Source organism: Parambassis ranga, chromosome 14, assembly GCF_900634625.1.
Source record: "Parambassis ranga chromosome 14, fParRan2.1, whole genome shotgun sequence".
NCBI classification, from domain to species: domain Eukaryota; kingdom Metazoa; phylum Chordata; class Actinopteri; family Ambassidae; genus Parambassis; species Parambassis ranga.
The window spans coordinates 17,614,446-17,641,742 of NC_041034.1; the positions used below are offsets into that span (position 1 = coordinate 17,614,446).

At 40.5% G+C, this 27,297-nt stretch overlaps 1 protein-coding gene across 1 annotated transcript in view; it reads right to left on the bottom strand.

Annotated features, from left to right (window-relative positions):
- Window positions 1-27,297, bottom strand: part of med13a (mediator complex subunit 13a) — a 61,289-nt gene that overhangs the window by 20,899 nt on the left and 13,093 nt on the right. The window contains exons 4-9 of the mRNA XM_028420921.1: window positions 23,442-23,610; window positions 7,860-8,005; window positions 3,190-3,390; window positions 2,855-3,049; window positions 2,579-2,741; window positions 1,444-1,554 (exon numbers count right to left, since the gene is read on the bottom strand). Coding sequence (XP_028276722.1) covers window positions 1,444-1,554; window positions 2,579-2,741; window positions 2,855-3,049; window positions 3,190-3,390; window positions 7,860-8,005; window positions 23,442-23,610 — 985 coding nt within the window. The remainder of the gene's footprint in view (window positions 1-1,443; window positions 1,555-2,578; window positions 2,742-2,854; window positions 3,050-3,189; window positions 3,391-7,859; window positions 8,006-23,441; window positions 23,611-27,297) is intronic.

The window sequence follows — 27,297 nt, forward strand, 5'->3', positions numbered from 1 at the left end:
CTGACCTGAGATAAGGGAACCTAGCTAATTCATTCCCAATCAATTAACAGGAACACTACACAGCAACTAAGTTACCCTAATCCAAGGCTGCATTTAAAGTAATAATAACTTCAACAAAATGCAACTTCTATAAAGTCTCAAAATGATATTGTGTTAAAAAGATTTACAAAATAATTCATATTGCCTTCTGCCAGTTCAAATGATGGGTTGTTTATATGACATATCAGATATGGCCACACCTCAACAAACAAAGCAAAGCAACTGGAAGTGCAGTTTTCCCACTTTTGATGGCTTTACTTTGTAGATGAGTTGACATCTAATTGTCAAAGTGCTGGGTGGTTTCCAACCAATTAACAGGCTCCAGCTGACTGGCCCAAACCACACTGCTCTCATCTGCAGTCCAAGTCAGCTGCTCTCACAATGAGGTATGGAGGAAAAACTGGTATGAAGGATTTCCTAAGCAAAAGTATGCACAAATGTGTGTGGACTGAGGCCATCAAAATACACATGAATTCACCTTGAACCTTCTTTCAATCTATTAGAGTGGTTCCCCATTGAAGAGAAAGATGAGCATCCAGCACACTCTGACCAGTAGGGATAAGAGGTAATGGCTAAAAATAATAATAATAAAAGTAACAATATATGTCTACGGTAATCAACCAAGTCTGAAATGTGAAAGGAGGTCCAGCATTTATTTAAAACACTGAAGGAACAGGTAAATTAACTACACTCCACACTATAGATGTGGAACCTCTTTTTTGGGATTTTTCCTCCGTTTCACCACGTTTACTGTTATTGATGTGAGCTCCATGCATGCTAATGCGTTGCACACGAAACTACATAACCAAGTGACGTTTATCGCCCATTCCAATCTAATGGACAAGAAAACACTGCGTATGCAACTGAATTTCTTACAACATGTAATGAGTGCATTCCTAAATTAGTTGCTTGACTTTACAGTCTACGTCCTCTCACTGTGCTTTGACACCTTACAGATACAACAATAGTGGCGGTTAAAAAGATACATATAAACTCAACATGTTTTGTCATTTGTCAACATTACGGGCATGCAACACGCACATTTTTTTTTTACCATCACAGTGTAACTGAAGAGCTCCTTCAGAGGTCAGACTATTCTTTGTCCCTGAAATTATTCACACTTCTGTCTGACTTACAAAAAAAAAACACAGCCCAGCAGAGGTTTCAGCCACACCACAGCTGTCACTTACACAAAATAGTGATAAATTGAAAAATATGAAGAATAATATGCTTGTCAATGTCTAGACGTGGATAGACGTTGCAGATATTTTGCTGACTGTGGCCCTATGTGTGCGTGTTCAAAGCCCTGTAGACTTTGTATAACCTCTTTGAAATGTCTTTGTGCACACATATATGGGCATATATACCTCTACATACTGAACATCAACATGGAAAGTGTCTGACCTTGAACAGCTGCAGTATGACCGTTGTGAAGGTTCCACAAAATCCCAGGATCCTACTTTCTCAGACAGCTCCTCCTCACAGGTACCATTGGTTGCAGCTGAAAACTTCCGTCTGGGGAGGAAACAAAAAAGCAAGACACCTTTTAATGATTATATTATTTTTGAAACACTTAAAACAATTATCAGATCTTTAAAAGTATACTGCCTTGTCTTAAATTTTCTTTGGCTCAGAGCAATGATACTTTGGCTGACAAGCACACAGCTAACTATAGCTGACATTTCATGCTTGGTCAAGGGGCAAAATATCCTGGAGTGCTCCCAGTGTGTCAGATTCATGAAAGCTGAATATTTACAAGACCAGAGGACAAAGCTGCAAGTTTATCCTTTCATTTTAATTACTTACAATCATTACACCGTCTAGGTTTCTCTAGAATTTTCAGTGTAGCTATGAAAAATAAAACACCCTGGTCAAATATGTATAGTGTATGTGGCTGATGTGAGAAGCTGCAGACAACAGTGCCATTCAGCACAGGAGTGAAGGAGAACAGCCATTCAGAGGGGAAGAAAAACCATGTTTAAAGACTGAATGGAAAACATAAATATGTGACATGGCATCTAGGAATGCTTAGAAACATGAGTGTTTGCATTATTAAAAACAAAAAATGAGATGCTCAACTTTTCAAGAGCAAAACACTGCAGCTCAACTGTTCTTCATGTTCTCTGCTTGTTACGCTTACATCCACCAAAGAAAGAATGATGTGAAACATCTAGCGAATGGTTAGATGGTTTAAGCATGCTGATAATGTTGTACTACAAAAGTGAGTTGAAGCATCGCATGCCTGTCTGCTGAATGTACATTACCATTATAATAAATGAACATATCTACATGATGCCAGTGCATTTTTGTGCAGATACTGTATATTGCTAAATGTCCTGACTCAGGCCCCAAACCATTGTCCTACCTTATATAGCAAGGTATGTATAACCTTTCACAAGTTATTTCATTTTATTTGTTATGTACTAATTAATAAAAACACAACATAAATTCACACTCTGGATCACTGGCTCAAGGAAAGACATTTCTGTCTCTACACTACTACAAACACAGCTGCCTTTCAAGAGACAGCAGCACTTACTTGTTCTGGGCTCGGTTGATATTGCACTCTTGCCAGACACGCTCCACCACCTGACTGGCTAGCCGGCGTGGAATCTTTCCTCCATGGTGACTTGTTCTGTCTATGCTGAACGCATCGGATGATGAAGGCATTTTAACCCACTTCTGGACCGAGTGAGAGTCCACTAGGGAGGGAAAGAGCAAGATCAACAGACCATTTGACAAAAAAATGGCAAATTCTTCTCCCAGGCTTCCAAAGCTGTAACTTTATAAATCTACAATCTTTTTATACAGCTACCTGTTTGCGCCTCCTCAGGTGATGTGGGAGGTGTAAGTGTGACCAAAGACATGGCGGGCTCTCGCTGGGAAGCAGGCACTTGGTGGCCACCCGAGTAGACGGCAGTGCAGTGGGAGGACCCCACAGGGGCCACAACAGGGATGTCTGACTGGGGTACCAGCACCAGACAGGCTGGGTAAACCATGCGCACACCACCTATACTCACACACACACACACACACACACACACACAGAAAGGCAGTGTTGTCAAAAAAAACACCAGTAAAAACAAATACAAACAACTTCAACAACAATTTCAAATGTAATGAATTAAATTTAAAAGAATAAAGACTGACCCACAAGGACCTCCACAGAGGCCAGAGAGTCATCCTCCCAGTCCATATCCTCGGCCTTGTCATCTGACACACCCTCCTTGGCACTGGGACTGATGGGATAGAACTGGTTCCACTCCTCAATCAGCTTCTGAGTGGGTGGATCTGACATCTTGAATGACTGGCCAGTCAGTGTTCCATTCAGGCCAAATGGACTCAGGATCACTAGTGTGAAAAGGGATAAAGGAAGAAAGACAAGACTGTGTTAGTCAGCATCAGTACATATTTTGTTTTGTATCACTGAAAGAGCCAAATGCATTTTTATTGCTTTTATTCCAGTTTTAAAATCTTTGTCTCTCCTTCATTTTCTTTTTTCTATTCTCTGCCCTTCAATTCACACATTCCATAACTCCCATATTTGTCTGCCTATTATTTCACTTGACATAATCTAATTCTTTGCTTTATCATCTTCCTCAAGAAAAATCAGCAGCACCCTTCCCTTTCCAGACAGCAATTATTGGGAAGTGGTGGCCTCTCTGCACCCATAAACAATAGTTTATGCAAGCGGCCAATCCTTGGCAGACACACTTGACCTCACAGACATACAAGCATCACAGAGAGAGAACCCATCAGTGTGCTTATAAACAGACCGGCATCCATCAGCTGATGTAGATAGTACCATAAACAAACATGCATAGTGCATATATATGAGCACAGAAACCATCTGCATATCATCTGGCGACATGCATAAACGCCCGCACACACAACCTGACATCCTGCTATGCATCCATCCTCTTTCTCTGTGCCCGTTATGCACTGGAATGTGGAGAGGGGTATAATGGTGCTATGAACAGCCTAGCTGGGTGGGTGGGTGGTTGAGCATTTGTTAATGTCCCTCTCTGCTCTGCCTTTCTAGTATGTCATTACCAGACTGAATGGCCTCTGTCCCTAGGTATTGATCCAATGGCTGGACTACAGAACATCTTCCATGCTAGGAAAATGGCAGGAGACAATGGAGAATAAAAGAGCAGAAATAGGAAGGCATCAGCAATGTTTCACGAGAGAGCGCCTGGCCACTGACAAATGCCTTCAAGACCTTCAAATCCTAAATCTAATAACACCTTATTTTGATTGTATTTTTATTTAAAGCATGCATTCATTCATATTTACCTATATCGGCCATTAGTTACCATCAATTGAATTTTTTGTTCCTTTTTTTTTAAAGAGTGGATGCCTTAAAACCCACTTAACCAAAGACAGATGTACTGTATGATTTTCACTCGTCACCATGTACATGGACGAGAAAAAAAGATGACACAAAAGATAAGATAACCTTGCCCATAGGTGTTACCAAAAGCGGCTCCACTTTCTATAGACACAAGTAGATAAATACGTATGGTGTAGAATAATCAGTCACACATTTAAATTTGGTTATATTTTCCACCAGAAACATCAGCTGATGAAGGCAACAGGCACACACCTCCAACACAGCCAACCTACTGTGCTCTACAGTTTGTGGAGGACTCACACAGCACACAGTATGTAATTGTAATGACTGATGTTTTTTAAGTTAGTATGCCTGCGTGGTAAACAATTACACCAGCTGCTCTACTATAATACTATATATATAATACTCCTGCAGTTCTTGCTGTTACCAAGGTAACCACACTTGTTGGCACATCAACCAAGAGTGCAAATCTAAGGATTACAACTTTAAATGAAAATGTTTGGACAATATTGGTAGGAGAAAAAAAAATCTCATATATAGATCCAACACTTGGATATTTTAAGTATGTCTGGCAGGTGCCAGCGGAAGATAAGTAACACTGCAGTGGAGTGGGAGCACTGTTGAGCTTTAGCAGGCAATGTCTGGTACCTATATTACATTAATACAAAAAAAAATATAGGTGGGTTTCAGAACTCTTTAGGAAAGAAAAATATAAAAGTAAATAACATGTAGTCTAGACACAATGATTCCTAAATGCCCCCCAGAATATGATTTCCCTCTAGTCTACAGATCATAGTATCTCTGCAACAACAAGCCAAGAGAGACAAAAAACACAAGGTTATTTATGTTGCAAAACAACATAACATCCAGCTATGGCCGATCGTATTAACCTTGATTAAATTCAACCACACTCCTTTCCCCTTTCATTTCTGCGTTTTGTGCTGTGTACTCTCACTCATAAGACCCGAGGCCAGTTATGGAGGAGAGATCAAATTCAGCACAATTATGGAAATGGTTTAGTGTTTTCCCCCCATCACCACCCCACCTCATCTTCCGTTCTCTCCATCGCTTCCACCCCCACTCTCTCCCTCTTCTTCTGCCTCTCTGGCCTGTGAGTCTATGTCTGGCTCCCTGAAGACATGTCAAATGTGCTCAGATCAGTGTAATGGGCTGAGAGTTCATTACATTCACTCTGCGCCCTTTTATGAGGTCACATCCTGGAGAGGTCTGCCTGCCGGAGCGCTCTGCCGCACAGTAAACCAAGCTTGGCAGAGGTGAGTGGGGAGGTAGAGAGATGGGGGAGAGAGGTGGAGAAGGAGAAGATGGATGGATGAAGGGAGATGGAAGTCAGCCTTTCCTCAATGCTATGCTTGGTTAGCCAGGAGGAGATACACTGCGGCGGTGAAAACACACGCCTGCACGCAGGCACACACCATGCTCAAAGCGCAGATCATAAAACACACACTACACTGTTCTAGAATGGCATGTGAGTACCTCTGAAAGTGCAGGATGGTTTTTCCAATTTGGCTCATCAAAATGAGAATTAAAACATCATGTCACCCTTTCAATATCAAGATGATTTATAAGAGCTCAGGCGACAAGACGCATTATCTCACAGTGGAAGGGAGTCCTCAGCTACTAGCTTAGCAGGTGAGTGGGGTGGAATGAAAACCTAGGTATACTTATAGGTATGCCAATGCCAATAATTATTTTAGTTTTATCCAATGGACTAGCTCTAGAGACAGTGATGGATTTGGCATTCCAGGAATTCCTGTGGTGAATATAGGCAGTGATTACTGCCAGTACTGTGCAGGGGGGTGTCTGCATAGGACAGCTGATTCACAGCAATCCTAGTACAAATAAAAATGTAAAAGAACAGAGTTTTCCTTTAGTTCTTAAATTCTTAAAGAAAAGTAAATGATCTAATCAAAAGCGTTTTAAAGATTTTTTTTGTCAAGAGTCTGGCTGATGCATTAAGTTAGAGTAGAGCGGCTTTATGTGGTTTAATGCCGCTGAGAAAACATTCAGAGAAGGCAACAATCTATGGCAACAAAATGTACAGCTGGATATTACTGAAATATTTGTTCCTCTCTTCTGATACAAATAAACATGAACATACAACCCCCATGAGCAAGAATTCAAACCTAATTGAGCTAACTAAAAAAAGCAAACCATCTCCTCCCCATATCCTAGTAAGATAAAATGTGTATTATAGTCATTACATTAACATTGCTGAGAGAAAATGCAAGTAGAAAATAGTTTTGGGAACACATATTGTTAGGCAATGACAGAATATCATTAGAGCTCCAGATTTTTTAGTATACTACAAAATAATTACAAGTTACTACGGAGGCTTTTCTCCGACACTGGCTGCAAGCCAATTTGTAGTGAAAGACAGTCTGACAGAAGATTATATATGTACATTATCTCAGCAACAACGACCAGTATAGCAGAGGCAGATTGCTAATATATTTCATTCATAAAATGACACCCCTACACTTACGCTGAGAATGTAATAATCACAAGAATATATAAGCTTAAGCGTACAGTATTTCACTAATACACCGTGGCATGTTTGTGCTTTTCTCAACACTTAAAGACATACATACTTACATACATACTTAAAGCCCTTTCTAAACCAAATGAGAAGGAATGATGCCAAAAAACACAATGCAAACCAATTGTTTTCTTAGGATGTTTAGATGATTAATCAATAAAACTCAAAACTACTGGAAGAATAGTCAATCTGTCTTAAAAAAAAAAATCAAGTTGTGATTCCACAAGGCAAAGAATGCCCTTTGAAATATTTAAATAAAATATAAATAAAACTTAATAAATAGAGACACCAAAAATAGTTTTCACAATTTTGAGTAAGACTGGATCTTTTGATGAACCCACAGTTGTATAGTGAAAAGCAATAAGCTTACAATCGCTATGGCTGGCTGGGTACATAACCATTGAGTATGTCAGAGAACTATTAATGAATTCTGCCTCATTAATTATGGCCTTTTATTGTAGATGCATTAAAAATAAGAAATTCTAAATCAATCTTGAAGATAACACAATTTGTGAATATTTTCACCACATGCAATATTCCAGAATCCACTGATCAGTCTGGAGAAACTTGGGGTATTGATGTATCTCAGCTTAAAGGTTGGTACTTAAAATCATAACAAAGAATGACAATGTTTATTTGTGTATCCAGCTGCTGATCAGATGTTTAGGAAGCATTGCACACCATTTGGAATCTTCCAAAACGGAGCCCTAAGACAAACTCCCTATTGTAATTACACATCATCATGAGGCTTCCTTCAATGTGTGTTTCCAACTGGCCCAAAGGGGTTGCATCATTCTCTAAGGATCCAGTGTTTATTGTTGTTATCTTTACGTTTGTCCTAATTGTTTTCACTCACACTGTGCCTCAGAGCATGTCACATTGCACTGCCAGGTAAAGTTAGGGACCCACCTTGAAAGGGACTCGATGCCTGCTGAGCCAGAGTGAGGTGCTCCTCTGTTAGATGGTAGACGGGCTGGTGCTGGTTGATCTCCACACTGGTGCACACGTTGCTCTCACCGTGTAAGAAGAAGGTGAAAGCGCAGGATAGGTGCTCGCTGCGAGAGAGAAGAAAGAGCAAGATGAGTCATTTGGGATCACACTACTTTAATATGCACCTTTGAAAAGAAGCAAGCCCTGCAATGCATAACTCCAATAGACTGTGGGGTATAGAAGTGGCTGCTGTGTGGGAAAGGAGAGCACATCAGTCAGTTCAAGTTTCTATTCAGAAAAAAAGAAAAGAAGTAGAGAGAAAATATAATAGAATCCTGTATGTTTTCTGTTCAAGAATACAATCTTGAACAATCTTTCCTCACACTCATTCTGTTTCTATGACAGAAATCCTGGATAGAAAACATGTTGCCAGAGACAGATACAAGAAGGTACAAAGTCACTGATCTGATACAAAGATGCCTCTAATGCCTTTAAATTGTTCTGATACTTTATAGTCCTTAATTAAAGATAATAATGAAGTGTGTCCTTGAAGGTTAGAGGCTTGGCACATGAAGCAGCCAAGGTGCAAGTTACTCCATACAGCCATGCTCACAGGTGGTTTGTGTCTGCAGTCTAGTTTGAATGCCAAAAGAAAGGGGCAAGCCCTGACTAACTCTACAGTTGTAGCCAATAATCTCTGCTACACAACAGAGTTCTCTTTCTGACACACAACAGCTCTTCTGCTTGTAATAATGGATGTTTGTGCGAGTCTGGCCTCAGCAACTCACAGCAACAAAAAGGAAAGGCAAGTGAAAAGAAGAAAGCGAGGACCAGGCCAACGAAAGGAGCAAGGCGCAGGGCAAAATGCACAGCATTGTCTGCCGGTTTTCCTCTCTCTGCAAGCATATACACATGCAAACACACAAGAATGCAGACAGCAGGAGACGGCACAAATGACAAATGACCAAATGAGAGTGGATGCAGTGAATTTTGAAGTGGATAAAAAGAGGGTTGCTTCCCTCTGAGGATTGGATTAAGCAAATATCAGTCTTCTCTCCTCGTCTCTGGTGCTCTGACACACCTACTCTGCAGAGGATTAAAGAAAAGGAGCAGAGAGGGAGAGCCAGGCAGATAGCGAGAGAGCACTTCAATAAGATAATACCACCTACGTAGTGGAAAGATGCCCTAAGCCCCCCAGAACTTGACATACATCTTACATTTCCCTTTCCCCCTGTAAAAACTAAGATTCTAGACAGTAAATGGTTGTACCATATGTATGTATGTACAATATCATAATTCTATAGCCAGAAGCCTAAGGGAGACTTGGAAATTATCAGCTGTTAAAACAAAATGTGCACATATGGACATGCTATAGAATTAAAGGGCACCCTACCTACAGGTTTTTCAAGCCTGTATGCACGTTGGCAAACGTTACAGATCACTACCGCCATTACCATTTCCCTGTCTGCAGACACTCAGCTCTGTGGAAGTGATGGGGTGGAGGACAAATTCCACAGTCCACAGTGTTCTGTGTAAACAATACTCTTAGGGAGTTTATACAAGGATAAAATTAAGGCTTCCCAGGAAAAGTTAATGGAAGCACAAAAAAAATATAGTTATGCATTCTTAAGTCTGTCTGAGGACAGCAACATGAGATGCACAAATTGAGTGGGTGTGCCCCACAGTTACGTTTTTGCCCTTATCCCAAAGTGGGGCACAAGTATGCCCAACTGCTGTTTTTTTCAGTGCTGTGTTTCTGTAAAGCTTCCAGCCTCTACAGTGCAAAACCCCTCTGCATATGTAATTATTATTACTGTGGGACTGTGATCAAATTACTATTGTGATTACCAGGTTGGCGAGATACAGATTTACTGAATCGTCATTAAATTCGACTAACAAACAAAACATGTCACTAGCTTCTCGTTGCTACACAGTGACCTAGGAGTGCAGTGGTTAAAGCGAACATAATGAATGGTTTATTTATGGCTGAGTAACTTGCTGATTAAACCAAACCTGACTGTTGTCTGCAACACCTGCAAAATGTGACCTCAGGGACCTCGCGTTATGGGTTTTCTTTGCCATTACTGGGTGGTAGAAATACCAAGCATCTGATAATTACTGTCTGAAGCATTTTTTTCCCAGGTGTAAGTTAAAAGGAGGAGTGTAGAATAAAGACAAAACAAATAATGACAATAACCACTTACAAAGCATTAAGATTCTGTGTATAAAGTCATCATTCAATCAAAGGTGTCTCCTACAGTCACACTCATGAGTGGTTACAGAACACTGGTCATCTGTCAGTACTAGTGCAGTAATAATTGTGAGTGAAAAACCTCCACTCTGACACCACTGTACAATCATAATCACAGTCACTCACATTCTCTACAACCCATGAGTATATAAAACAAAGACTTTGTGGAGGGCGGAGGGAGGATAGGGTTGGGGGCAGGGCTCTAGACTAACTTTTTGCACTGGTTGCACTGGTGCACCAGCACAAAATGTAGGTGCACCGCATCACACTTACTCCATATATTTCTGTACGCATCAGTACATTTTGTACATATGAATGGCCTTAATAATCACATATCATCCTAAAATTAATTTGGACCTTGTATAATGAACACAGTTAAATAAAAGTAAATAAAAATAAATATTTTAATAGTACTCATTCAAATTATGGACAAACTAGCCAACAAGTCTGCCTGTCAGAAATCCATAATGTATGAATGTATGTATGTATGTATATGTGTATATATATTTTTATATATATATATACATATATACAGTATGTATGTGTGTTATGTATCCATAATGATTTAATACAGCACTCTTCATTTCCCCGTTTGCTTTCTCTCTGTATTTTCTGGCTGTCACTCCTCACTTATCTATCTGCCAATGTGAATAAAAATCATTAAAATTATATACACCTTTATTTATTTAACAGTTGTGATTGAGATATATATTTAGTTTTCTTCAACACGTCTCTAATGCAGCTACAGTATCTCTTCTCTCATCTTCCTCACCTCTTCCTCTCTTCCTCAGTGTCTCCTCTCTTTCTAAAGCTGAGCTCCAGCTGACAGACTTTTCATTCTGTCCGTTACAGTTTAGCTGTATGCAGATATCATACTGGCAGACAATGGTCCGCTATAGCAGGATAATAACAATACTTTTTAAATGGCCGTTCGTGATGTAACCATGTACTATAACTCCTTAAACCAGCTGACAACTGTCAGTCAGAGTCAATCAGCCTTCATGAATGGAACCACACAGGTCAGATAACACCGTCCGTCAGACCTGTTGTTCAGTCTGTTGTGTTCACCTAAACTGCGGTTTCTGCTGTTCATCAGCGAAATGTCTTTAAACCCTGTCTGTGTGTGTGCGCACTGCACGCTGCAGTGAGAGGATCGTATGAGGAGTTGTACACACACGTTTAAAAACGTATAAAAAGCCCGGGCCACAACGAACTTTGTTCTTGTACTCGTCACCTCGGGTAACAGATCTCTCTGTTGTCATGGAGTATGGAACAAGCTTTAGCGCACAGCATCAGCTCTGTGCAACATATTCTTCTTCTGGATTTTCGGCAGACGGTCTCTGCTGACAGCAGCAGACACGTTTTTTAAGATACACACACGCGGGGGTCCCACACTTCACCGTCTCTGATTGGTTCAGACCACGATATGAGCCTGATGTGTGTCTGTTGTTGGACTGCAATATATCTCCCTCTAACAGCTGGTCGTACTGGTGCAACCTCTGATATTTTTTGGTTGCACCATTAAGAAATTAGGTCACATGTGCGACCAAATTGGTCGCGCTCTAGAGCCCTGGTTGGGAGGTGTTTATACCATAAAATACAATATACCTGAGAAAATACAGCTCATAGCAGTGGTCACCAGATGAGAAGCAGAGGTATAACAGCAAACAGAAGAAAACACTAGTGTGTAGCCAGGTGAGGTAGTGAAAAGACATCTGGGGAATTAGGCCACATGCTGGCACAGAGAGCAAAGACGCCTTTGTTTGGGAGGTGTGTCACGACTACTCAGGTGCCCAAGCAGTAAATTACACTAGGCTCCATTGACTGCAGTGTCCACTGAGTGTATGAATGTGTGTGGTGTAAAATACCCTTCTAGCCCCAGGCAGGACATGTCACCACCTGCAGCCTGTGTGAGAAACAGCAAGCAAAGAAATAAAGATGGTGGTAGAATGGAAGTCAGATGTGAGTCTTCCTAACTTGTACAGCATGAAGCCAAATGATGGAAGCAGTGACAAATTTGGACTGAGACAGGCTAGAAAGGGTAGAGATTACAGGTCAATTTGTAATGTTTTTTTAAGAAATGAATGCACTGATTCGATTTGTCTTTATTGCTGACCAATGGGCATTTTAGTCAGTGGTACACAGTACTGGGAGGAAAGTGGGAAAAGGGTGACAAGGCAATGTAGCGCAAAGCAAGTGAGGGACAGAATGTGCCAGTGTATTCTGCAGACATCAACAAAAATACTGTGTACCCCTCTCCTCTCACATGCAAAGAAAACCTGACACTACGCATTCAGACACATCTGCGTATGCAGGGCACTTGTAAGCTTGAGGTAGAGGGCTGCCATCTGTGGCTCAGCAGGCAGAAGTACAAGCCAGTTTGCGCACGCACACACACACACGTACACACACAGTATCATACCAGATTGAAATCAATTTCTTTACAAATGTGACTGTACAGATTGCTCCTTCACTGTCAGCTGACAGGTTAAGAAGATTATCAGGCATGCCAGCTGTTGACATTTAAACATTCTCATGCTAAATTATGACACATATGCATGAAAATATCATTTCAAATGTCTATGCGTCACAAAGTAATTCTGCTTTTGTCAGCTTGTTCAAAACTCTTTGTCTGTGTATATTTTTAATATAACCTTCTTTTTTTTTTAATACTAGTAACATAGAGATAATACTGTCAAGCTGGTCATATGAAATGTTGTGATTTTTATACAATATTAACACTAACATTAGCACAGTGACTCCAGAGAGACGGATGGCTCAAATGTCAACAGGTGCTTGATCAGCACTAGGCCAAGCACAGCAACATCAACAACAACAACAGCACATGACACATTTCCTCACCACTGCCTCACTCACTGTCACACACAAAAGGAAAGGATTTAGTAAAGCTTGCACTGTTACAAAGCCGTGCACAAACCTATTGGATCTGACAGACAGTCGGTCAGTGTGCAGGAGTGTTCTGCGTCCTGTCCGCATTTGTGACATATACAAACATACAGCATCAGGCCCAATTTAATTCCTTTGCAAAAATCCACGGCCAACTGGGGATACTATCACAACAGTGCACACGCCACATAAAATACAATATACACATACACCAGCAAACAGCAGTTTGTAAGCATGGAGTGTGGTGTGGCTGAGGTGGGGTAAGCAGATGTATTGTGTGTATTGGGAAACCACAGCTTATACATAGTTAACTTGTACTATTCTAATCTTATATCACCAAACTCACAGAGATACGTTTTTCTGTACAAAACAGACAAATCGCAATTGTGTCCATTGATTTACGGTGATACCTTGACTTAACTCTGTCTAATAACATTGCCTTTCTGCCTTAAATCTAATCTAAATCCCAAATCCATTATGATTTCCTATGAAAACTTGTATTTTGCCTAAAGGTCCCCAGGAATTCTGTGAGGGGGCCCTTGGGGGCACCTAGCCATAGCCATCTTGTTATAGTGTGTTGAACCTGCCTCAAGACTCAGGTTCTCTGGGATTTTAGAATGTCACATTCCCTCCAGCAAGATAACGCTTACAATTCAAAAACAGGCGAAAGCTCAGGGCCAGTGTTCAGTATCTCAAAAGAATACGTCTTAAATTTAAACCTGTCAGCAATAATGCATAAGCTAATGTACGTCTTAAAAGACTTAGAATGTATCATTTTTGCCAAATTATTTGAATGAAGAGAAAATGTAATACACCAGGCTGCTGTGTATCCATAACAATGCCAAAAAAACAGTTTGATACTTGTCAGATTATTATATTCATTAAGTACATTTGTGAGATCTCACTTCACCGCTCTCTGTGCTTGTCATGAAAAATGAAAAGAGGCTGCCACTACAGCTCTTGAAAAATAGCCAAAGGATCTTTTTCCCCCTCTGACTATTTTTTTCTAGTTCTCTCTCCTCTGCTCTTCATCTATTAACTGGCAAATAGCTCAGGCTGCTCTCTGATCCACTCTCTTTTTCACTCCTCAACATGACACATAGCGTACGTGTACTCACACACTGATTGTTCAGAGGCACTCCCCACTCCACCCCTAACATGCAAATGGCCGGTGGCCTTTGGCACGATAAGGAAACAATAAAATAATCCAGTGAGGATTTCAAGCGGGGACACATACAAAGAAGGCAGGTGGGTACATCTGCCTTCAGCTGGCATGCCATGGAAATGAGGTGCCAAAGACCAGCGGCGACCTGCCCAGTGGCAGTGGGGAGACCAAAGCAGGGGAGGAAGCCAAGTGAGATACACATGCTCCAACATTGTCTCCTAAATAGTCTGCCATGTAGCATACAAACAAATGATGACTATTTCACCATCAGAAGTTTAATTATGGCCTTTATTAACAAATAAGGCACATGTGCTGCAGAACATTTTTGGCTCTGAGAGCTTATAAAAGTTACCTGGAAATGGCAGCACTCTCTTTTCCTCAGACATTTCTGAGGCTTTCTCACTTGGCATGAACATGCATATTTGGTTATTTAATCCTAAATTGTCGGTTCATACGTCATTAAAATGCAACTCTTCATGTGTCTCAAGTGACCTCTTGCAAATAAACATATGTACATCGTTAGAGAAGCCTCCATGTGCACAATATTGTCATAATCTCTACAGCAAACTGTAACAAGACTGTGAAACAGAATAATTTCTAATAACAGACATGACACAACAAGAATGTGTGACTTCAGTAAACAGATCAGCCTTTTAGTAACAGCAAAATTCAAAATCTCAACAGCTCGTGATGGAGCATCTTACACAGAGGATGTCTCAAGGACATACATGTTTACACTGCTAGAACAATGCAGCCCAATGTGTCCCAAGGCGGTTCACAAATGTACTAAGCTGTCCACTTGTGATCAGATCCCACAAGACCCAGGTTAATGCCACTGTGAACAGGGCCTAAATGCAATTAACACAATGTTCCAATTTTTTTTCACAAATCTCTCTAAACCCTTTATTGCTAGAAAAGTACATTGCTTTTCTGTATTTAATAATCTGTCTATTACATTCTCAATTAATAAACAAAAGGTCAAACCATCCACTGAGCCCAAGATGATGTTGTTAAATAGCTTGTTTTGTCTTAACACTTCCAAATAACTGAAATATTTCAGCTAGCTGAACTACTTTGAGGAATAATCTCATGCTCACTCAGAATAATTTCTTACTCCCTCAATAACCCTTCTATCTGTGAAATCAACAATGGACAACCGCACAAACAAGACATATGGATCAAACAATTACGCGGTGAGCAACACCATCTCATTATCTCCTATGCATTATCTGTTTCCAGGTTTGCCAGCAGATGAATTTGGAGCTTGCTGTTATGACTCCCTACAAAAGCAGTTTGCCATCTAAACCTACAAAGACAAAATATTCAAATACCTTCATCAACTGCTCGAGTTGTAATAAAATAATGTGTATTGCACTTTTTTTATGTATCTATAGGTTGCCAGCATTACATACATTTATGACTGTAATCTTTTTTATTTGCCGCTTATCCTTCTGCGTTACTTTAAGTTGCACAAAAATGTGAAACATGCTGTCTATTAAAAAAATGACATGACTGATGAACCATTAGCTCTTAGGCTGAGAGGTCAAAACCTTTCTGTTTAGATATGATATGTGGTCACATGTGGACAAAACATAAAACATGATCTGAGGTGAATCAAAATTCAACTGTGTGCAGGTAGCCTGAAATAGTCAGGACAGTTTGGGGATGATAGAAAGACAGAAGGGAGGGGAAAGGTACTGTAGAGCTGTGACATTCCTTGGCTGTTTGTTGGGTTTGGCTAGCTGAGCTCTCAGAAGTGAGCTTCCGTTTATTTGGTGTATACTTCCTCTGCACAACAACAAGTGTGCCTACATTTCTGTCCTTTCTGCCTCACTGTCCACAGCAGTTACCTCTGGTCTGTCTTTCACGTGGATATCTGCCATGTGTAGCAGCTTGTCATTACACTCCAGGGCGAGTAAACATGTTTTGACTTGTCATTTGCTGCTGTGATGACAGGGCATACTACCATGGGCACACTTTTTGGCACATTGATAAACAAGGTTTCTGGAACTGTGAAAAGTCACAGTGTGAATGTGGATGAAGTGTGTTACAATTTAGCATGGTTCTTGTTTACATCATCACCATACATTCAGGTAAACACTCTGTAATGCAGCAATGTTCAACTTGGACACATGGGAGAGGAAAACCTGAAATTAGAATAAAAACCAAACAGAATAAAAAAGAATAACATTTTGAACACTGGTATTATATTTAAGAACATTAGATAATACAATGAAGGCGGTAAACTGTGGTGAACTAGAGGAGACATCCAGGGTGATGTAATCTTCCCTGCCGTCTGGCCACCTGACCACTGGGAAACAACAGCAGCGTCTACTGCCAAATAACACCAACACAAAAACACACAGGTCCCTGAGAGGCACACCAGCTCTAGCTTTAGTACACGCTTTTACACAGGAGACTGTGTAACAACACTCAACTGAAACTCTTAGGGCCAGCACTTTCACACATGCAGAGCTCTATTACTTTGAATTGATTTCCCTCTGCCACAAATGGAAAGGGGACTGAGCCTCTTTATATATGTCAGATTAAACTTGGAAAGAGAAATGGAAAGAGATAGCACGACAAGTCCATAAAAAGAGGTGAAATCCGATCCTCTGCAAGTGTATCATAACCACACACGGATACAGCTGGAGCCGACTAAAGATAATACTGACATAACCCTGACGGCAAGTCAGGATCCAATACCCTCCCTGTTTAGGCTGTAGCACACACATAAAGAGGACACACATCAGAATTCTTCTAATACACCTGACATCAGCTTAGTCACCACCTCAATGTAAGTCACATAACTTAGCTCTATAAAGAAATATATTGTGAAATTATGCAGATGCCACATCTGTTCCTCCTTGTGAAAGAGGCACATGGTATAACACGGCATGTGATACAAGTTTAATTGTCAAAATAATCTAATTAAACACATAGTCTACTTACAATTTGCTGTGAAGCACAAGACATACTGTAAACCTGACACTGAAAAAGGCATCTGTCATAATGTTGTTCTGGCAGTATAATAATATAATTGTCTGGTTAAAACACTGCTGGGTCATCATGATACAAGTCACATGTGTTGTGTAGTGTAATAATAAAGATTCATTACCCAGAGCCACGGGCAATTAGTTAGTCTTATCCAGGATTAAGGCTGGGCTCCTGCAGTTAATCCACAAAGGCAAGGCCTCCTTAACACTTGTTTAGATTCACTGAAATGCTTTATGAAAATTATGTTGCATAAATGATTTACTACAGTGGTTCCCAAACTTTTTCTGGGTTTCTGGCCCCACTTTTGTAGACAAGTATATTGTCAACTTACAGGAGCTTCTAGCAACTTCCAAGCTGCATGATTTGAATTGTTTTTTTTTTTTAATCATTCATTAATTTTTTTAATAATTCATTGTATTTTTGCTAAGCTGAAGTCCAGTTCAACTCCAACTGCTCGATCTGGTTGGCGCAATTGATGCGTTTTGGCCATGACAGCGTGCAGACCTTGGTGTGTATTTTTTGCGGGAGCAGAGTAGAGGTTTGTTTTGGGGTGCTTCTGAAACACACTGCAGTGCATCTGACGGAACCTCACATCTTGACTAGAGTGATAGAGATCCACAGCGGATGGTGCGGGGGAGTCACAAGATGCCATGCACATTTTTAGCTCCCCGATTTGTCCTTACAACTTAGAACGTGCCCTTTTTAATGCTCTGAGCATTGTAGTGGACGTTCGACAACGCAGCGTTTAAACTAGCAGGTTTCCTTACGTCTCTTCGAAAAAAGAAGACATCCTCTTTTATCTTGCTCTATTAAAGGAAAGGGGAAAACCTGTGTGTGCAATTGATTTACAGACCTCAACTCAGCTGAGTACTTTGAAACTACAAAGTTCTGCTTTTCTAAAATAGTTTCTGATGACGGAGCCCATCTCAAATTACGTTTGTCAATACTGAAAGTAAGGAGCATGTCAAACTAAGTGTACTTTGAAGAAAGATGACTCATATTCAGTCAACTAAAAATGAATTTGCCCAGTTTGAACAACTGTAATGGGCTCTGCAAACCTCAGTTGCTTTTATCCAGCCGCCAGTAAAAAGGCAGAGAATGTCACTTTTTGCAGCTCGAGCACTCTGACAGCAGGTTGTATGCATAAGCATGTTTAGTCTCATGGTGAATTGTGTCACAGTGCTGAACTGGTGTTGTGCACCTTCAGAGCAACCAATGTCCAAGCTCTATGGCACCGTGTGATGCACCGTGACGACCCAGACAGTATGAGCTGACAGTACTCTGCTCAGAACATCATGTAAATGTTACAAAATGATTGATTTCGATTTTGTATGATTTATTCTGTTTAGCTGGTGGGCCAAAAATAACACATTTTAGGACAGAAGCCGCAAGCCATATAAATTCCTTTGGACACCCCTGGGCTAGTCGTGAGAAAACAACTTGAGCTTTCTACACATTTTATCTACAATCTTTGTATGCAGGGGTGAGATGAAAGGTCCAAAGCCATATAAGAAATAAGCTTAAAAAGTGACCATCTGTCTGAATGTCTGGATTAAAGACAGTACTGCAGTTACTTAGAAAAGGCCGGAGAGGACAGGACGGGTTGACAGGGAGGGTATGACGCCTGATGGATTAACTATGACGACTTCTTCAGACCTTTACTTGGCCCTTTGCTCTGCTGTAGCCTCTGGTCGCATGGGAAGTGGGAGGAATGGGAGGAATGCAAGAGTACTGCAGCTGAGGAAGAGGGAGGGTGAGAAGAACAGGAGAACTACAAGGCAGCGGAGAAAATATTAGACAAAGGATTTCCTCAATGAATAAGGAAATTTGTCTCAGCTGCTACCCTTGTACTTCAGCACTGACAACAAAACATTTTCTCAGTACCATAATGCATCTTCCAGGGCCTCATTATTTACCATCACAGAATACCATAATCCTTTCTGCTACACTGACTGATGTAAATTTATAGAGAAAACCTTTTTACATGTACATTTCTGAGGCAATAAAAGTTTAACTATAGGTCAGCCTTACAGCTGGAAGTAAATTAGCATAGTAGCGAGAACTTTGTTCTATGTGATAACTATAATTGCATGACAAATGACTCATTCCAATGTAAAATAACTGCATTTTCCTTTAAGAGCCATATTTATCCTTTGGACGGGATCTCTCCAGCAACATGATATATGCAGAGCGCCAGGTCACATGGTCCCACAGCCCAGTCTCCCTGGAGTTCTTGTTGCTAGAGAGACTGATGAAGCATTGGGCAAGACCAGGGTGTAGGGGGTCGAGTGCTGGGGGCAGAGTACTTAGGAAAGATCTCAGGGGTGTTTACTGGTGCGACTGGTCTTCATACACTGTACATGTCATGCACGTCTCCCCTCTTCTTTATCATTCAAATGCAAACCTTGTGTGCCAACTGGCTCGCATTCTGATTGTCGTAGAGCATATTTGTGTGCCTGTCTCCCTGTGTGTTTGTGTTGTGCTGCGAGCAGGGAGGGGATAAATTTAGCACTTTAGCCCCAGACTGGAGGCAGTGGCCCTTTATCCTGCACTGTCCTACTTAACAGAGTGCTGCTCTCTGCTTCCGCCTGCCACAAGTGCACCAGGACTCACACGTTCACCACCAACACTGGACCAAAAAAAATAGATGAGGACTTCCACATCCACATAACCCACAGTCATCCAAGAAAGTGCAACGTGTTGCATGTGGGTACGCAGGCATATGTTATATATTCATTCATTGCCATTGCTCTTATTTCACAGTTTGATTTGTTAATGATGCTTTCAACCACACAACAATGACTAATTGTGCAGCAGAATTCATGTACGCATTTTTTTAAATACAGTAGTGCAGGAATTAAACACTCCTGATTGCAGATTAGCTGAATACATTGTAGAGCCTGTAAATATTTCTTTAAATACAGAGTGCATGCTAAGCAGATAAAAGAAATGATATCCCTTTTGTCCTAATCAAATTGAAACATCAAAGCAGGCTGGGTTTAATGTTGCTCTGAATTTCAGTAACACAGCCAATTAGGAGCAAGTCAACGAGTTAGCCTGCCTTAAGCTGACCAATGGAGCACGAGCATCCCGCTTCACCTTGGAAACACACGATCCCAGGGTGCATTTTCCTGCTGCCATGACAACCAAGAGGAGCTCTCCCTTGCTCGTTCACTCACTGCCTCCCTCCCCAGTGTTCTCTCCTGCTCTCTCTGTTTCCTGAAGCCAGTCTACCTAGCAGTATAAGGTTCACAGAAACAACCAGGCTGCACAACTTGAAGCCGCCTGTACACCAGACAAAGAGAATTACTGTCAGCTCTACCAACACATACTGCTGCATTTACAAACAAAAGGGTTCAGCACATCGCTGATATAACACTTTAATGGCAGTAATAATTGTTTTTAATATTAATTATAATAAAATATTATTTTCTTGTAAGCTCATAAAAATTATAAATATAGTAAATATATAGTAAACATTTACCAAATTCCTAGAAACAACTTTCTTTTTCTCATGTTTTCAAATTCTGAAAACATTTGCTTTGTACTGCTTATCACATACATCAGGCTAAAATGGGAAAATAGGATGAGGAGGGGCAGGGAGATGATGTAAGCATTTCAACACAAGCTTAGGTCTAGGGTTAAGGTTACCAGGCACTGTCAGCTGGCTTCAGCCTCCACCAACTGGAGACTTTGGATGCTACACAGGATCTCTCTCGTGATCAGGAGTAGTTAGTGCCTCCCATCTGTAGCTCAAATCTACGCTTCACGGCTATGGAGACCATGGAGCATTTGTTTGTTTCTCATTTTTTATGAGAGCGGGAAAGTGTTTTTCAGGCTGAGGACTACATTTAATTTAATGTGTAGAAAATGCACTCTCGTTCAAAAAAGAAAAAAAAGATAGCGATAGATTTTCCTTTCTGCAAATCCACTTGTGGTTTCAAAGAAGAGGCAGTGCTAAATAGTGTCTGACCTATTTGTCAATGAAAGGTGAACACGGTGCTTAGAAGAGACAGATGAGCAGGTGTTGGCAAACAATGTTAAGTAATCAGTTTAGTGTCCGTTTCAGTAATTGAGGAGGGAAGGAAAAGTATTCAGTATAGCAGGCGCAAAACAATGTACACTTTTCACAGGACAATAAGAGTGGGAAATCCCTTGTACTTTTCAATCCCATGGACTCAGTCACTGAGGATGATGTAAGGATTTGAGCCCAGACATGAAAAGCATCAACATGCCACACATGAGGATGCAGGCTCCCCGAGGAGACACACTCTAGTAGGACAAACTTGTACATCTCCAAGGAGATAAGATGCAAAGAAAGATAAGAGGGTACAATTACACTCTGTACTGAACCTTATTTTGTCCTACAAAAACAAACATTACTTGAGCCATTTAATAACAGCTTACACAACCGTACATCAATAGCAGCTCAGCAAATGTTGCACTGCCAGACCAGCTGGTAGCAACATTAGAAAGAAAGAAAGACACACACACAAGGGTCTAGTGAATTTCCGTCACAGTTTTGCAGTGGTTTGTTTGTCAAAACCCCAGCATGGTTGAGGCACAGCAGATTACACCAAAGGAGAGAGGAAAAACATCCTTGACGACAACTGAGATTCAGGGTGGTTGCACCACTATTTATAACCCGCCCAGTCTGGTCTGTGACAGCAGAGGGGGATGGAGGGAAGGGGAAAGAGAAAGGAGCAGACACACAGACAGAGGGTGGCCTGTGAATTCCAGAGCAGAGGAAAAGACCATTGTTTTTTCCCCTCCACTGGGGCCCTCTGTGATCAGTGTACTGGGTAAAGAGGCAATAAAGCTTAAAAACAAGGCATGTGGGCTGTTTAAGAGAGAAGCTGCTTTATCTTCATTTCGTCTTTTCTGTCTATTATTGAACCATTTCAAATGAATGTTATCACATTTCTTAAGAGATGCCAGATGCCAGAGTCTGATTCATTAAAAATGGCAACGTGATTAATTAATATGCATGTTACTGTATTAATAATGAAGACAAGCTGACAGCAGATTGACATGCTTTGACCATTTCTAATCTGGACAGCACAACTGGCCAGCACACAAACACACGTCTGTGCATAGACAACATTATGTCGCTGCATGGCCCCCATGATCACCTGACCAGAAAATCTGGCAACAACACCAACAAACAATGCCAAAAACAATAATACACTCACACAGAAAACAGTGCTTGCAGAGCTTGCTGTCAACTGAACAAACCTGTTGATTCAATTATTCTTCTTACGAGCATTGTATCACCTCACGTTATAATTGCAATTTTCAAACTTAATATCTAAAAACTCTGGATATGAGCCCCAAACATGGGTTTAGCATTGAGACTATGCAGAAAGAAACTACCTCGACCAAACATTTATTGTGGTTGCATGGAAAAAAAACTGCTATGGACACTCTCTCTTCACTGTCTATATCTGTTATCAATAAACCCAGACACCGACGGCAAGAAATCCAGCTCAGTAGATAGCAACGAGAAGGTGGAGAATGCCTCAGCTGTACACAACCACACTCAGAGCAAGAGGGGAGATAGCTGGCAGAGTGGCAGCACTGTAGAAGTTCTTTTTGCTCATATATATTTTTTAAACAGTTGTGTTATAAGGAAAAAAGCCATATCGACTTACAAACCTTTATTTGCCTTTGTTAAAGCAGATATACACCTGACCCTGTTTAAGCTACATCACAAAAATAATTGAGAAGAAACCTGCAAGCAGGTGACCTCAAGTTGAACTGTGAGTCACACAAAATAAAGCAGCCAGCAGTTTTAACTAAACTAAAAATATGACAACATGCAAGCAAGCTAAACTGCTTTACGTCGGGTTTTTTTCAGCTTAAATCTACTTTCTTTATTTTTGCCTTATTATATTTTGAGTAATTCCGTTCTTTTGTGTTCTTTGCTGTTACAATATAACAATTCTCAATCGTGTAGGTGAAATATACATCTCCATCATCCACCAGCATCTAAACTGGTTTTGTGTTCTGCTGGAGAAAAAATGTAGGTCTATAATTCTCTATACTTGTGCCTTTTAAGAATGTAACAAAAATCAAGTTTAAAAACCCTCTGAGCTGCACCAGTCTACAACCAGACTCAGAACGTGGCTTAAAAGGACAAAAAGGACAACAGAAAAAAAGCCAGGTTCCATAGTGCAGAACACTGCCATAAAGAACCCAAAATATGAACTAGAACTTGACAGAACCAGCAGTGCCTCCATACCTCTTGTTGATGGGCTTCTCATCCTTCTCATAGGGTTTGACAAACCACTTGCCGATGCGAACAAAACTGCGATTCATGAGGCAGCGCTCCAGCAAATTGTGGATGGCTTTGAATAGCAGAGTGCGACACTCATAGGAAAGGCCGTTTTCCCATAGCCCATCATCCTCAGCTGGAGAAGAAAACACAAACAAAGGTTAGAGGAGTACAGGTTTTGTGCCATTTTTTTTACATCTGTAAGAAGTCTCTGGCATAAACAATGTCATTCATAATAGGAAGAAAAACTCAATTTACAATTGCAGTAGGAATGGTGTGCATGTTGGTGTTGTGACCTGAAGCATACAGAACAGTTCTGCATTTGATCAGATGGCACAGACACTGTTTATAAAAGATGACATATGGGAGCACCAACTGTTCTAATAAACATCTTATCACATTACACTATATTACAAATACACACTTACACATACATGCTTTATCTTATCATAAAAAAATGCCAGCATGATTATGTTTAAGTTTAGAAAAGTTCAAGACTTTAACGCTCTGGACACCTTGATACAGAAATTGCACATTTCCTGTAATGCAAAACAGCAGGTCTAAAGTGACTTTACAAAAAAGATAGCCAGCATGTCATGTAAATCAAACAAGAGTGTGCTCACTGAGACAGAGAGAGAAGCTAAGTAGAAACCAGCTGCCCTCTACTTTTAGGCTGTGGGGGTTTCAGATGCTTTCCGCACGTTGAGTTTTAATACCAGGGTTTAGCAGTGTAAGTGTAGAGAAGATGAACAGTTGAGTGACACACTAGTTTTGTTTTCACCACAGCAGGGAAAACCAAGATTTGATTTTATTCTGCTGAAAAAAAAAACTACAACACAATATTTACAAAGGGTCAAGAAGTAATGTGAAATAATGTAGGAACATGATAGTATTGCTCAGACTCTACAAATGAAACGGTCTTCTACAAATATAACAGGTATAACAGCCTGCCGCAGTAAAAACTGCTGTGTGATGTCTCTACCCTCAATCAGTTGAAGCCTGGTACCAGACAAACTCAGCTGATGTTGTTGCAAATTAGACAACCTACTGAAAAAAACCATATGCTTTCAAAGTGGGCCTAAAGCTAGCACATAACGATATAAGAGACTAGCATTCTACCAAAGACATGTCCAAAACTCTAGCATAACTTGCACTTTTGAATGTCTGCTCCACATCTGCAAAGAGGTAGACTGTAATTAGAGCGTTAGATTCCCAGGACTGTGTTTATTTGCTACATATGGCAAATTTCCCCAAACTATACCTAGCTGCTCAGAATGAAGAAATGTCTATGACCCATACCAGAGTTGCTTTCTGAATCACATTTTGCACTGGCCTGAATGCTGGTCTAATCTCATTAACAGCCACTGCTCACATCTTACAGCACTTAAGCTCCTTTCAGTCAAGTCTGCAGCAAACATCTCCCAGGGTGTGCTGTCTCTGCAAGAGCACAGATGAAATAAATACCCACTACAACCCACCCTTTGTGTCAGCTTGCTGCATGCCAGGGAGGCACAAACCAGCCTAGAAGAAAGTTAATCAAAATTTCATTAAATTATTAGGTGAACCCTTAGCTTGCTGTAGTAATGCAATGCTGGGCTATAATATTTCAAACTGCAAAGCTATAAACATAAAAAAATACTCTGCCAATTCAGTAAGTAAAGGCTTGTTTAAATTGATGTAGAGAGTTTTAATGCATTGAGTTTAGTGATGTTGCAATGACGCAATTAAACATGCATTGGTAAAATGTAACTGAACTACAACTACCTCCACTCACCTGTGCAATAACTGTTAATATAAACTGTTTTTGATTCTATTCTATATTTTATTGGTAGTTTATATATCTTTCTTAACTTATCCTTTGCTGTCTATATCTGCTGTTAAAATGCAATCTCCCCATTGTGGGACTAATAAAGGTTTCTTAATCTTAATCTTAAGGGTTGTCAATGTTAAATTTCAAACTAAAGATGTATCTCCAACCCTATCAAACCCACTTTCTAATGCCCAAACCCCATACCTCAGCTAGCTTTTAAAGCCTTACATCAGGCTGAACGGTCTTTGTGCCTGTTTATTTCAAGAGAATCAGGTGCACGCGACTTGAGGGATGAAAACAAGGACACAGAAAAGCACAACAAGAGCAGGAAAAAGGAAGGGAAACAGCAGTTTCCAATTCAAAATTATCAGCAACTAGTGAATAAAAATAAACAAACAACACTACATGGGCATTTAGCTAAATCACTTTAGTAATTTAGAAGCTGTTCTAGCCATCCTGGCAAGAGGGCAAAAAGTCAACAAGAAAAGAAAGCCGGCATACAGAGGCATTGTTGGCAGAGAAAAGAAGGAGGAAACTAAAGGAAACGTCCACACACCTACTTTTATATCAACTGCAGAAATAAATTCCAACTGCTTTTTCAGCCAAGACCTGTACCCTCACCTCTCAGTCGCCTCTTATTTCTTCCCTCTAGACAAAATCTGTGCAAAATACAAATCGCAGGCCAGATGCCAGCCTCTGGACCTTTCAATGCGACCTGTGGACTGATCTGGCCCACAGTGGAACACAGAAAGACAACTTAAACTTCACACTGGTGGCAGAGTTGGACAAAGTGACAGTCCAGCATCACCATGCCCCCACCCCCTCCCCCCAACTCATTCACAACGCCTACATGCGTTTGTGGAGGTTTCCAAACATCTAAAAAATGAATGTATTCAGAGTATGGCTGAATCACAGGCACATAGGACTTTGCAAATAGTTTCTATTTTTTTCTAATAGAGGACTCCTTATGACACGTCAGCTACATGGGTAACAAGGCTTCAGGGGAACAGAATATTAATTCCAGAACACTTAAAACTCCCACTTTAACAAATCCCAAAACATGGCTGTTTTTTTTGTTGTACTTTTCATCCTAGGTCCCTGAGTGATACCCATCAGCCTTCTTCGGGACAAAAACAGGAACAGAAGCCTCAGCTCTCATTAACATTAATCCACATCAAGCTGCAGCTGATGGAGTTTGCCTTAATAGGTAACCACTTTCCTCTCCCAAAAGGTTCATACACATACTGTCATATTGTCAGTTTAAAAGGACATACAACAGGCCTCAGTATGACACATGGTAACTGCCATTCCTCCAGCACTGAGAGGTCAATGTGAAGTTGCCAAAAAGCAACACATTAAGAACTATTCAATGAAAGACAATCGTTGGTTTAACTATCCTATCGAACATGTTCCATAATTTAAAAGAGATCAGCAACCATTCCAAAAGAATAGGAGACAAGGATAAAAATGATTGATTTGTTCATTTGTTTTAACCAAAACAGTCAAGGACTAGACAGTTTAATAGAAAAGTGGAAGATGCACGTTTTTGTATTTTATACCATTTTTTGCTGAATACAGGTGATCAGATTATTATCTTTAAAACTAACAAATATAAATTAGGTAGTGCAACATTCAATTTTAATACCCTGTTCTACTCTAATGTTCCCTGCTGACAGATGTGGTATGGAAGGGCGGTGCATGGTGGGCGGCGGTCAGTGCACAAGGCAAAAGATGAGTGGCCTCATTTAGACAAAGATTTATGGGCTCCGCTGACTGTTAGGACACTTTCATGTCTCTGCCTCCTGTGAAGCAGACCCAGATGAGTTGACCTTTATGAGAGCGCTTAGGTGGGAGCACAACAGCTCTATTAAAAATGTTCACATCTATAGCAAGGACACACCTTTAGACATAAGGGAGCAAAACGCCTTTTCTAACAAACAGTGGAGCATCAGTCCTGTGATATATACCGAAAAAAACACTGGCAATCGAAACGTTGCACAATGTGTTATGACA